At 39.8% G+C, this 14,439-nt stretch overlaps 1 protein-coding gene across 1 annotated transcript in view; it reads right to left on the reverse strand.

Annotated features, from left to right (window-relative positions):
• LOC104934433 (collagen alpha-1(XXI) chain-like) overlaps positions 1-14,439 on the reverse strand; it is a 73,820-nt gene that overhangs the window by 19,306 nt on the left and 40,075 nt on the right. Inside the window, exons 19-23 of the mRNA XM_027274074.1 lie at positions 12,542-12,595; positions 7,354-7,398; positions 7,221-7,274; positions 3,402-3,455; positions 477-530 (exon numbers count right to left, since the gene is read on the reverse strand). Coding sequence (XP_027129875.1) covers positions 477-530; positions 3,402-3,455; positions 7,221-7,274; positions 7,354-7,398; positions 12,542-12,595 — 261 coding nt within the window. The remainder of the gene's footprint in view (positions 1-476; positions 531-3,401; positions 3,456-7,220; positions 7,275-7,353; positions 7,399-12,541; positions 12,596-14,439) is intronic.

The following is a 14,439-nucleotide window of genomic DNA, read 5'->3' on the forward strand; positions in this document are numbered from 1 at the left end:
GTCTCTAGACTAGAATATGCTGACAGTAACACCTCCATGAATGAAGACATTCTCTTTGACTAATTCTGAGGCATGTAGTATTTGGGGTGTGATCTTTGGGTTTAAAGTCGATCCACCAGGATGAGTTCAGGAGAACATGAGACCGACTCAGGCACTTCTGATGCACCATGAGAGTGTCTCTAATTCTCCTTGGCCAAGCGTCAATAAATAATACAGCGTAAGACATCAGAGGCTCCTGAACACTTTCTTTCTTCCTGACCTCACCATTGACCTTTGGCTTCAGCAATTTCTCCACAACACTAACACTGGATATGATAACTCCTGTGATTATCTAACATAAGAACAAATATAATAAACACAACAGACAATATATGGAAGCAGAAGAAAAGACAGAAGCTCAAAGATGCTGAAAATCAGTGAAGACAGAGGTTAAAGAAAACAAGGTAGCATGGTCGATAATCTGCTGCTCCACTCACCTTCTGGCCTGGTGGACCAAAAGGACCAGCAACCCCTGGATCTCCACATTTTCCCTAAATGAAACACACACACACACACACACACCATATTTTTCTGACAATACTAAACCTAATTCTTAACATAGTTCTTTGAGTTCTATTTCAAACCATTACAAAAACCAGCACACAGGTCAGCAAGGGCATATCGGAGTGTAGCTGTTATTTGCATTCATATAGGTGCAGCGCAGCATGCACAAAGAGGTTGCCTGAAGTAGAATATAAATCACAGTATGTGGTGATTAATCATTATCCTCTCAGCTAGTCCCATTATTAGCCTCTTCCCCGTTAAACAGCTGCACCAGCCACACTAGGTATGACAGTGGTGCATCACGGAAAGAAGCTTGATAAATGTAGGCGTATGAAAATTATACTGCTGTGTCCATCCGGACAGAGAGGGTCAGAGGGACGACGTGCACATTCACAGCAGAACAAACGCTAAAAGAGGACTTTATGTTGGGAGTGTGTGGTTGTGTTTTCAGAGTGTAACACACATTTTAATTGTGCAACTAAATTATGCACACAATAATTGTCCAGTTATTGAGTGGGATGTCGGTTTAAATGAAATGAGTAAATTAGTAAAAGGGATTATTGTGGTTTTCTTAAAGTAATATTAGCAATACCATAACATAAAAATACTGTAAATAAAACTTAAAGTAAAAGTTGTGTGTTTTTTATGAGTAAAAGTACAAATTACAAACATCATCAGAAAAATATAGTTATCAACAGTAAGCAAGAGAAGTGTCCCCTTTCAAAGCATTATATTATTATATTCATATCACTGAATTACTGCTGCTGGCATGTTAATAAGCATGAGGGAATTAAGCAGCTGCAAAGGGAGCTGATTATACCTGCTTATGCTGTCTATGTATCTGTCATAAAACGTGTTTTGTAATGAGCTGTGCAATAAACGTAGGAGGTCAAATATTTTATAAATGAATATGTAGTATCTGAAAATTGTACTGTACAATACTTGGGTAACTATATTTGTGCTATTTTACTATTTACTGTGCAATAATCTGGAATAACCCATCACACTTTTTTTATTAAACACTATTACATACTGGTTTTTGTCATTTGTCATGGTTTTGTCACATCAAGTACTGTACTGAGTCCTGGTTATCTGGTAGTCGATGAACAAACTGTATGATGACTCTCTATCTTCTGCCTGAAATATGCACCCACCAACACTGTACAGATCAAGAGTCATTTCATTTTTTAAAATGTGGCTTATGTTGCAGTTTCTTGTCTTATTAATACAGTGTGATTTGTCTAATTATTGCTGTAACTGTAAACAGCTTGTTTAAGCTGGTTAAAGTAAGACCACATAACATCTGAAAGAAGAACTGGCATAATTCATACACAGTCACACACCGCCTCTCTCAGTTCAATACACTCCTAGGTCTTTAGTTTATGGCGGCTAATGTTAGCAACCTTTAGAGATATCACTGTGCACAGGCTGCTGTTACGCTACATTATCTCATGTTTCAGATAATGATTTTGTCACAGAAACAGAGCCTTCTTTGTAATGTTGTATTGTAATCTTCAGTAAATGTTATTTAGCTTCATTTTAAAAATGATTATATTGACAGTACTTCATAATCCTGTTCTGCATAACTATCCAACTTATTAGAGTCATAATTTAGTGTTAGAAAATGTGAAAAAAGCCTCATTTGCTGGTGAGAAAGCCGTGATGAATGCAGATGTTGCTGTCTGTGGATGTGGATGAACTTCTAACCAACCACTGACGTGTGTGCAGGACTACGTTAGTTATTGAGTGTGGTTATTTTGCAGCAGCCTGATGATGCTTAATGATGATGCATGACTTAATCAAGGTAACCACGTGTGATCATTGTGTGCCCTTTTCACATGTTGTGTGTTCATTCAGCAGTTATCGTCTACGGATGGAACACGCGGCTTTCAGACTTCAGCGAGGGTTTAATCAGCCGATAGGGAAGTTTCCATGCAGGTGCTGATAAAACAGAATCCTCAGCTCAGTGCAGACTGCTTCACTGGCATTTACGTCACCTTTAAAACCAACAATTCAAATTAATTTTCTAGTTAGGGGAGTGTATAATAGTGTTTAGATTTGTTATGTATTTATTTGCGTATTCTCACTTGAATCAACAAATTATCACATTCTGCTGAGAACAGCCTGTTTTCCCCTCCTTTCCCTTCTTAGCACAACGTCAATGAGACAATTTTTCACCTTCATATGCATGAAACTCCTATCTATCACGGCCGCCTTTCCTAGCATCTTTGTGCCGTGCATGCTGCGCTGAGTATACAAATTCCAGCGGGAGAGGAAATGTGCATTTCAAGGTCAGGGAAATATGAACAGGCCCTCTTGCCTCTTGTGCCAGTCTTTGCGAAGAAGAAAAAACAGAGCCCTGAGAGGGGCACTCTACAGATTTCACAGTTAATTTACTTGTCATTTATGCAGCTTTTTGGGGGGCTAAAAGCCAGAGTACCACAGTGTTGCTGTGATCTTCACCACTCTCTTGCAACTTTTTTGCAACAACAAATCCTTTAGAGTTCTGTAACTAGGCTTCTAATTAAGTAAAAAATCACAAAACCTCACTTTGCATAAAGGTGTAAAGGAGTGAAAGTTTTTTTTTTTTTAAAAGAGAAGCCAACAAGTATGTGCACACCAGGAGTCCAAATCTGAACCGTCATTGGCAGGACGGCATTTATCACATATTCAGAAACACCTACAATTTGATTCCAAACAAGTTGACTCCCTCTCAGCAAAAATGCACTTTTCTCTACGGGAACATCAAGAGAACAGGGAGGGAGGGTACAACATTAGAAGAGGCTGAGAATAGCCGAGCGGCTGGGGAGCAGCAGGCCATTAGCATAATAACTAATTATAACGTTCAACGCACAGACCTTGGGACCATCGCGGCCGATCTCTCCGGGCGGCCCCCGGGGCCCCTGGATTCCCTGGACAGAGAGAGATATTGGAGGGGAGACAGAAAGGGAGGGGGAGGGGGAGAAAGGACGAGAGAGGAAAGGAAAGAAGAGGGAGAGAGAGAGAGAGAGAGAGAGAGAATGAGATGAAAGAGACAGACACAGTGCTTTGGGCTGAATGTGACAGAGTGCGTGACGGCTTAGTCAGGAGGCACTGAGGGGGAAATGAGATGGCTCAGGTCCAGTCACACACACACACACACACACACACACACGCACACACACACATGCACATTCACATACAAACTGGTGTCCACGTTTGCATGCTTTGCAGATTTAACAGTCCAAATTTGGAGTCATTCATAGAAATGCAGTTACTGAGCTAATTAAGCAAACATTAGCTTCATGACTTGGTTGAAAAAATGCTGTTTTGGCATTTTTAAGCAAGTCGACTGGAAACATTAAAAAGCACTTAATGACTTCATACATGATATTACACTTTAACATTCTGCGGTCCGAGCAATGGTCTGAGATTGCAAGAGCAATAATGGAGTTATTGCTAGACAGCAGACAACGGTCCACAGATAGCAAGGCAACATGGATTCAATGTTGAAATTCCATCAGCATCATTGTTTTTGTTAAGGTTGAATATTCAAGGCTAGATAACATTGAATCAATGCTCATAATTTTTTACTTTTTCAACGTTGGTTCAACGTTTGTCTGCTATCTGGGTCATCATCCTCCACCAGTTCATGAACCGTGTACAGTAGATCACAGTAGTTTAAATTATTTAAGATGTTCTTGATGGATATTTTTCCTGTTTACTTTCAGTTTGGAATACCTCTATGCACTGCAGTCCTTGTCATTGATTGTTGCCTGGGAAGGGTACAAAAAGATGTGCACCACCTTCATGTTCGCTGACTGTTTCTTTTCAACTTCCAGCAAAGAGCTTCACTGTGCAGGGAGTAAAGGCCTCAATATGCTTCAAAGAAACTGGGGCATAGGACGAGGGCAAAAGTTCAGCTATTTCGAAGTGCCACACTTAGAAAGGAGGCAAGGATCCCACAATCACAGCCTTTTTATGACTGTGTGTCACTGCCTTTCCCAAATCTCTCCAAGAAATCAGTCTTGTGTGCGTCTTTTTTGTCTTAACATAATGAAAATCTTGCATAGCAGCTGAACCTGAAATCACAACATTACATGAGAATCCATCTCGCCAGGCTTCAAGCAGAGAGGTTCAGACCTCTTAGAGGTTTAGGCTAGTACAGCATGAGCTACTGTGCATAGAGTAAAGGACATGAAAATTCTCTTAGTAAGATGGTTTTGGTGTATTCTTTATATTTATCATATTACAGGCGACACATGTGACCAACATTGTGTGGAGTTTTGTGTTGTAAATATTGTAGATAATTTGGAATGCAGCCTATATGTTGATGCCCGGCCTGTGGTTCACACCTGGCTTGAATCTTAGTAACATGCTGAGAATTACATTGTTTGGAAGTGTATGGGAGGCTATGTTCTCGATATTGTTCTGATCGTGACACAGTTCCACAAAGCTTAAAGGTTTAAATGATTCACAGTGACACTTGCGCCTGAACACTGTAAGCCCTTTAGAATAAAAGCATCAGCAGAAACACAGTGATGGTGACAATACAGGGACATGAAATACATCATTTCGAGTATAAATAAACATAACACTGCATGACTATTGATTAATAAGTCAAACATGAGTACGCACAGTTAGAAATGCCAAATTTGATTGGTGTTGGCTGGGTCAACTGACAGTTAATTGGAGTTGAATGTATATTTATCATCGCCCAATTGTATGTGGTTGCCTAGACACAAGGGGTGGCTCATCCTACCTCCTCCTCCAGACTCTACTACAGTGTGTGTGTGTGTGTGTGTGTGTGTGTGTGTGTGTGTGTGTGTGTGTGTGTGTGTGTGTGTGTGCACGTTAGATAAGTCAGAGACACACTGCAGGCATAACGTCAAAGCAATGTTCAGTTCTACTGACAGGAATAGAAAGAGGGGGGTGAAGACTAAAAGATGAAGCTTGTGGTCGTGGATTGGTGACCTCTGTGCTCTTAGATCCCTGCAGCAGGCTTCGCCATTGTTCAGATGCTTTTAACAAGGCCACAGAGAAAGGATGAGTCAGTCTAGAAACAACAAAATTAGAACTGAAATGCTCCATTTTATTATCGTATTAAGTTTTATATTGATGCTGGATAAGGATGCAGAAAATATAATAATTTTCTCTTTTATATATTGTTCCATGACAATCAGATAAATAATCTGAGCAGGTTTTCACCATGTAAATGTGTTTTTATGTATTTATTGTCTATTAAATGTCTTTCCTTTTACAGTATTATCTGTCTGTACTGTTTCACTTTGGCCACAGGAGGGCAGCATAGCTATGACATACAGCCCAGTGATCACTATGGAAGCCTGTGTATTCACAATGCTCTGCAGTAATTGCATCTGCCCGTGTGTTAATCTTGTTTACCAGAGGGGGGTGCCCTTACTGTGTATACAGCCGTAACCCCGCACAAACTCATCTGACTTTGCTTCTAAATTAACAGCCACTCACCGCTTTAATGGCATTGCTAAATAAACCAAACGGACTCATATGGCGCCTGAGCTAAATTAATGATCTCATTATGAGCCCACTGCAGAGACACTAATGTGAGCAGTTTTTATGCGTGGAATTCTAAAGAGATAAGACTGTGCTGCTCAATGACGAATGTGAAAACAGGTGGACCTTGTTACCCTTTTGCCACTTATAATATGTTTTAAATGTGTGGATCCTGTGAGGGTTAAATGTGGGCCAAGTAGGCCTGGACATGAAGTAGGATTAGTAACATGATCCCTTGTGGCAAGCCAATGTGGGTTGACTGTTTGAGCCCCTTTTCGTGGACAAGGTCAAATTTGGGCTTTAATTATTTAAGATGTTGTTGATGGGGATATTTTCCCTGTTTACTTTCAATTTTGAATACCAACTCCTCTATGCACTGCAGTCCTTGTCATCGGCTTGTTGCCTGGGAAGAGTACAAAAAGATGTGCGCTACCTTCGTGTTGCCAACTGTTTCTTTTCAACTTCCAGCAAAAGAGCTTCACCGTGAGGGAGTAAAGGCCTCAATATGCTTCATAGAAACTGGGTCACAGGACGAGGGCAAAAGTTTAGTGTCACACTTGAAAATGTGGCAAGAATCCCACTGGCCCTCCAAAACTCTCCCCAAACAATCAGACTTGTGTGTGTCTTTTTAGTCTTAACACAGTGAAATGTAATCTTGCAATCACATGAGGATCCATCTTGCCAGCTTCAAGCACACACAGTGGTTCAGACAAATCAGTAGTGGAGGAACAGTGGGCATAATTTAATGCTAGGTGTGTGATTATGTGTGAGAAGTGACAAGGTCAGCTAAAGAGGTTTTTCTTTTGGTGGGAGAAATGTTTTCACTCTTCTACCAACAGACTTCATTAAGAGTTTGACTACACTGTATGGTTCATTGATCTGACGATGACTTCCCAGATGGTTCTGTTTCGAAAACCATCTGGTGCATTCAGATTAAATGAATTGTCCAAGTGGAGGCAGTGACACACACTTTGTCACCCATGTGTCTGGTCAAGTCAAGGTGTCAGTCAATCAACGAATCAATCAAAAACACATCACCAGCTTTCATAGTGTAGGTGGACACAGATAAAGCCATAGAAATCATCAACATATGTAAACTTTTCAGTACTTGACAACTTTCGACTTGAGACAGAATATTTCAGCATGTTGAAAAAAATTTAACCGACCAGTATTCCGCCTTCTCCAGGTGGTCCTTGTGGCCCAGGCAATCCTATCTCCCCCTAGAAAGAAAATGAACAGCTGATTAGAATGACTTTAAGTCACCAACAATTCGGATGAGTTTATTTGAGGTCACGTTACCTGAGGTCCCTTTTGGCCTGGTTCGCCCGGTGGTCCCTTGACACCCTGTGGATGAGTGAAGATTACTTAACGTCTTCATCAGGATTTCAGTATAGGTTCAAAGGGAATTGATGTATTCTATTCTAATGTTAAATGTTTAGATGTGCTGTAATATACAATGTTTCTCATTTTGATGCAAAGCTTTTACAAAGCTTTTGTATATGATAGTTCATCTTATTCTTTACCTTTACCTTATCTCATCCAAGTCTACTTACTCTGGGTCATAAAAACAGACAAAAGCGAAACTAATAAGCTACATAGCATATTTACACATGTAGAAGCGTGTTTAGAAGAACATACACCAGGAAAATGGTAAAATCTGAGCAAGTAAACAAAGTCTGGCAGGCTAAACGCTCGCTTCTGAAATGCTCCCGGTGGGGTTTGAAGTCGTATGCAGGACGGACCAAATATGCCACGCTCATGCAACGTGCTGCGAACGGGCCTGGTGGATGTTCCCAAAAGTGTGTGAGGCTGCCAACCAATACCCGATCCATGCCTCTACAACCGATTCATCTAGGAATTCTTGGCTAATTCGTATTGATTGTGGAGGCTTCTACCGACGCAGCCGTATCTCTCACATGTTAAACAGAATATCCGGTCGCATCGGTTTATCGTTCACAACCCTACTCGATAATATAATAATTTATTATGGCGTGCACCAAGTGAGAGAAATATCTGTTACTATTTTTGTGTCTTGACAAGAAGATCCCCACACTTTGGAAAGTTCAGTAAGTATGAATAGTGGTCACATTATACATTATGTTCTGTCATGTCAGGCTATGATCTACTAATGTGCTTTGTGAAAGCGGCGCTGTTGAAGATTCCCTACCTGTCATGCAAACATTAATGGATCATACTGGAGGATCAAAGTGCTTTGAATTCAGATTATGTGAACCTGCACTAATGATTCCACTACAGATAAAGTAAACCAAGTATAATTCCTTGGGGTTTAAATAAGTCTGAGAAATCACGCGGGTGTCTGATATGGTGGCTTTACTTCAGTAACAACATCGATGTTTTTTCTCAGCTAACAGTAAGAAGACTTCCTGTGTACGCTCCGTTATCCTCTCAGAATCTCTGTTTGTAAGACGTGTCAATGTCGTGTCAGAACAGCCACAAAGACTTATACTTTAGCGATTTGTCACATCCTTTAGGAAGGTGATGTGGAATTACTGTAATATCAGATTTCAGTGTTCATTAAATTGAAACTATTTACACAGGCTCAAGTTCTGTGGCTTTTTAGGTACCATTGAGAAAGAAAGTCTCAAGGCGATGATGGAAATATGAAATGCATCTGTATTTCTGGTGAATACAGGAGCGCCGATCAGGGTGATAGCAAATGGTTTTCCCCCCGAAAAAATTCCCAAACACTTTAGAGTGAAGCGGGCCCTGCATCGTAATGTTCATCTTACTCATCCGTCTCTCATCAGTATACCCGCAAGTCAGTGGACAGATGAGGATACATGATCTGTCTTTAGCAGGTCCTGGTTATCGAGAACACCATCATACCTTCACCCTGAGGTGAGTGGAGGGCAAAACAGGAAAGGGTAGGACGACAGACGAACTGAGAGGAAAAGAATGAACGACAAAGAATTTTCAGATTTTGGACTGAATAACAGAGCTGTGTTCATTCTTTGCTGCTCATGACATTTTTCAATTCTGCCTTCGAATAATGATTAGTATTAGTAGATACAGCAAAAATACTACAATGTTTGTATGTATTTACTGTAACTCATGTTAGAACTGGAAACGTGAAGACATTTTTAATGAAGGATGAGCTTGAGCTGCAACATTTTGTCAGTTAATTGATTAGTTGTCAACTAACAAGCTTTGGTGGTGGTTTAAAAAAAAAAAAGGCTGAATTCTCTGATTTCTGCTCCTGAAATGTAAATATGTTTTTGTTTCTATAGTCCTCTATGGCAGTGAACTGAAATTGTGGACAAAACAAGATATTCAAGGACATCACCTTGGGCTTTTTCACATTTTTTTTTTTTGACATTTTATGGGTCAAACATTTAATCAATTTAAGAAATTACTAGTAGTGATTGATTATGAAAATAACCATCCATAGATTAACTTTGCAGAAGTGGAACAGAAAAAGGCCCTCTCGTATCCTTGAGGAAAAAAATCTGGTCAGAGTTGTGAAGCTAGATTATATAGTAGGTTGCTCAGCAGACAGTATGTTAACACATATTTGTATCAAAATCTGTTCTATAAAGTTAAATAGCTCATATTTAGATGGTCTCATCTCTTCATTCTATTAATATGACTTGATTTTGCTACAAAAGTTCACTGTTTAAGCCACTCTCTATTTCATCTGTAGTGTACTGTTTTTACTGTACACCATTCTGAGTGTGAATAAGGAATGCAGCCTTCAAAAGGCCAAAGAGTGAACTGTTTTTTAAAAAAAATTACTGCAATCTTATCTTTACATCAGATAAAAAAGAATAATATCATCTTCTTGTTATGATGTCATGAGTAAAATTCTGTAGAAGCTTGCACACAGCAGCTATTAGCTTAGTTCCTATGAAAGCAGATTAGTGTAGGTATAAAACACATGATCAGATCATCACTCGTCAACGCATTGTACCTGTTTTTTTCAAGCAAGAACATCTGTCTGGCCACCCTCTGACACTAAACATCTGTTCTAATCCAGCTGGCAACAAATCTATACAATTATTATAATGATCGACTTTCATCATACTTCATTCATGGATGCATTTGTGACGACATGTACATATAAACATTGTTTGTCTGCTTGTGCCTACGTCATTTGATTTGTGTGACAATCAAACACTCTGAAATGAGAGTTGAGAGTTTAATGCAGCCTCTGTTACGAGCCAATAACAACTGGGACAATGTAGTATAGTAAAACTATTTACAGTAATAAAAGCTGCATTCTGCGTTTTTTGTTTCCCAGAGTCGCATGTAAACATGAGCTTGATTAGGAAGGGAGGGTTTGGCTTTGAGAAGCTGCGAGAGCTACTCTGCACGCAACACCGTCTGCTACCGCGGACCTGCCGAGATCTGTGTGTGTTCATGTACATATGTTAACATGGGTGTCGTAAATAGAGCGTTTCTGGATGTCTGGATATCAGTACTGAACGCTGTGTAATTAGCAAAGACAGGAAAAATAAGCTCCTTTAGTTTGTTTTTTTCTGTTTGTGCACATGAGGAATGCATGGGTATTTCTGTATGTGTGCTTTGCTTTACACTCTGCCTCCTATAAAGTGTGTGTGTGTGTCTGTGTGTGTGTGTGTGTGTGGTTGTGGGATGTGACAGTGGTGAGTTTACCAGTCTGACACAGGATATAAAAGTGTAAAACATTAAGAGTACATAACATTCAACAGTTCTTTTGTTCTAAAGAGCAGCCTCTTAGCTGAAGGGTGATGAATGGTGACTTTTCATATGAATAGATTTCTTTTTCAATGCCTGATATAAACGTATATTTAACCTTACTGTACAGCCAGAGGAATAAAAACACAAGCAGCGCGTGCAGAGTGTGAAATAACTTGGAACACATCAAAGCTGGGTAGTTTCTATTGCACAAGCAATGGCCTCCGTCACCTCCCGGAGAAAGAATGCTGATACAATCTGACCTGAGTTCATCCACATAATACTGTATGTGTACTTTAAACTAATATATATTCCAGTACGCATCCTGCTGAACACATTTCAGTACCTGTGCTGCTCCAAACTTATCTCCTGTGTGTTGTATTTACTTTAGGTTGAACTTAATGCTGTCTGCTTTACACTGCTGTGGCTCAGGAGGTGGAGCGGGTCATCCACTAATCAGATGATTGGTGGTTTGATCCCCGGCTCCTTCAGTCTGCATGTGGAAATGTCCTTGGTCAAGATACTGAACCTCAAATTGCTCCCGAAGGTGTGTGAGTGTGATTAGTTACTTTCTGTTGAGCAGTTGGAACCTTCTCTGATGTCTCTGACGTCAGCGAGTTGATTGGGTGAATGTGATGCACGGTGTAAAAGCACCTTAAGTGGTTGGAAGACCAGAAAGGTGCCATACAAGCAGAGTCCATTTACCATTTACTTTAAGATTTACGTCTGCGTATCAGGCGTAAGTGTCTGCAAGATGTACTAGTGTGAGACAGGATGTGAACCAGGAGCCTCAGTGCTCACTCTGCACTGTATTAAAGCTGCAACAGTACAGAAGGTCATGCTTTGAACATACAGTAAATTGCTAATGCTGAATGTACTCTGCTGAATATAGAAAGTAGATACCATTTAGATTTGAACATGACTCCTAGTCATGGCCTGTTCAGGGCATGAGTGAAGTACTTAGGGGGCCAGTGGAGAACAAGTGTGTTGTTCAGTGTGAAGTTTTTTCTGTTATAAATGTGCAATATTTTTTGTCATCACGGGCTGAGTAGGTCTCCCACTGATTGATGAATTGACTTTGACATTTAAATTTGGCACTAAGCACCTTTAATGTGATGGTGTTATGGCCTCCAGCAGTAATGATAACTGTGTTTTTTACATCAAATGTCAAAGGATAACCAGATATGTCATTATTTGTTCAAAAGAGAAGCAGTCAATGATTTTTTTTCCTAACAGGTTTAATTCACTTTTTTTGCAACATCTTTTGATTCCAGCAGGATAACAAAGTGTGTATTTAACCTCTGACAGATTTAAAACAGCTTCCTGCTTATAACAACCATTGAAAAATGGTTGTTACCACTGAAGTTTAAACCACTTAAAAGTTAAGTTGGTGTTATGCACAATTACAAAACACTTGAATCTTAATAGAGCCTCTTCATAGAGCAAAAAAAAAAAAATTCCAGAACAATGAAAGCCAACACAAAGCCTTACAACATCTCTGGCCAGTCTGTGTGCACTTGTGTGTCTGCAGTGTGTGTGTGTGTGTGGGCAGTACATTTATAGCACAAAGCAGTGTGTAAAAGCAGCAATGAATCCGAGCTCTCATGTTTATGTCCTGATTACTCTTTCCTTCAAACCTTTATGAGACCATTTAAAAACTAGTCGCCTGTTATATCCACAGAATGCTGAGTTAACAGGAATCACGTTTCGCGAGCGCTGCGACGCCAAGCTCTTTGTGAATGATGCTTTATTAATACATCTTTGACACTTGTGTTATACATACGGCAACTACGGAGAATCAGAATCAACTCACCGGGGCACCTTGAGGTCCAGCAGCACCAGTCAACCCGATGTCTCCCCTCTCTCCCTGAGGACACAACAGACATGTCAGTACCTTTTTACCTGTGTGGATTATGAATGAGCCCCATAAGACAGCAATTGTTGCATGGTGTGTGATCATTATCACATATTCACATATTCTGGTGAGAGACGACTGAATAGAGGATACAGTAGAATGTAGAATATGGTCCACATACATGTACTTATAGAGTTCAACAGCATTATAAAGCAAAGACGAATGAATGATTTGTTTATATGAAATACTTCCAGCATCTTTCTTAAGACAATGGTCAAAGATCACGCAAAGGACATTTTTGAACTTAGGCTGCAATATTTCATTACATTACAATCAGTGAGATGAAAAATAAAAAAGATACGCAAAAAAGGGAGGCACAGATACAGGTCATGGACCACATGAGGTCTAGATAAAAATATTAATATCCCATTTCCCATCCCAGTACTTCTCTAGTCAAAGGCTCATTTTCTCTATTATGCATTTAGAGTTGCTTATGCTAATACAAAGAGCAATGATGGGAGCCAGCCTTTTGTAATCGGTTTTTACTTGCAACCATAAAGTTTGTCAAAAAGTATGTGTCGCTCCAACTGACGGCCTTTAGGAATATTTTCAAGATATAAAAAGATAAACGAGAAATCAGACTTCACATCTGTAATCTCAGAGACTAAATTGCTTAGTAGCTTAACTTTTCTAAAGCACCAACTCCATCTTGCAGTCTTTCAGAAGCTGGAAATAGAAACAGTTGGGTTAACTTAATGACAACTGAGTCATTTCCATTAGCTGATGGTAAGATTGTGTTGAAAGCTCTGAAAAACCTGCTAAGTGGAGTAAGGGCGGGCAGCCTGCATCTGCAGTATAGACTAGTGCTATAGGGGCTCCGGGATACTCAGGTGATTTTGAGGTTTGCCTCCTTGATACATATTTTAGCTCATTCTAATGCATTAAAATGTAAATTGTCATTCCCAACCACTGCATAATGTATAAGGTCCTTTATTTTTAGTTGATGCATTACCTGTAGTCACATAGTATGTGTGTTCTGCATTCCTCAACATAGACAGGATTAAAATTTAAACTTCAAACATTCATATTTGTCTTTAAAATGATTTTAGCCCAGTGTATAAAAATATACCTATGGAGTTCAGAACAGTGACTTAGATTCACACACTCAACTCAGTGTGTAACCATAAGTTCTTGTGTCACGCAATGCATACACAGAACACACTCATTTATCTGTAGCTTTTTTTGCATCTGAGGGAGTTGTTTGTATTGTTTGCGTGTTGCGAGTTTATCTGTGGCGGTGACATTGACGTATGAACGCCAGCCTGTATGGCAAGTGGTGTGGTCAGAGACCTCACATCGGAGCGGCAGCTTGTTAAAAACAAAAATGAACAGCGACAAACAAACAGATCTGAAGCCACAACACGACATGCAAATAAAGTTTTAAGCACCCGCGAGACACCAGAATCCACTGCTTGGTTTTACACTCAGACCTCTCTATACTGTTTAACTACGTCGGTTGGATGTGCTACGACACAAGTGGTATGCGAACAGGTTCCAGTGTGTGCTGCTGTGATGCACTGACACTGGCAATGAACATGTGAAATAAGCTGTAAAATATATTGTGGTACTGCAACCATTCATTTGTGAAATTATATGATATTCCCTGCAGAGCTCTGACACGTCACATGTCACTTTTGGTGTACTGTATACAGGCAATGCTCCAAACATTGTCCTAAAAGAAGAAAACCTCAAAGACTAACTAAACTAAATGACTAGAGAGAATATGTACGCCTGGAAATGTAGAAAGAATTAAATTAAAGAAGCAAATGTTGCTTGTTTAGAGGACATCATGTGAG

This window comes from Larimichthys crocea, chromosome XXIII (assembly GCF_000972845.2).
Source record: "Larimichthys crocea isolate SSNF chromosome XXIII, L_crocea_2.0, whole genome shotgun sequence".
In the NCBI taxonomy this organism is placed as follows: domain Eukaryota; kingdom Metazoa; phylum Chordata; class Actinopteri; family Sciaenidae; genus Larimichthys; species Larimichthys crocea.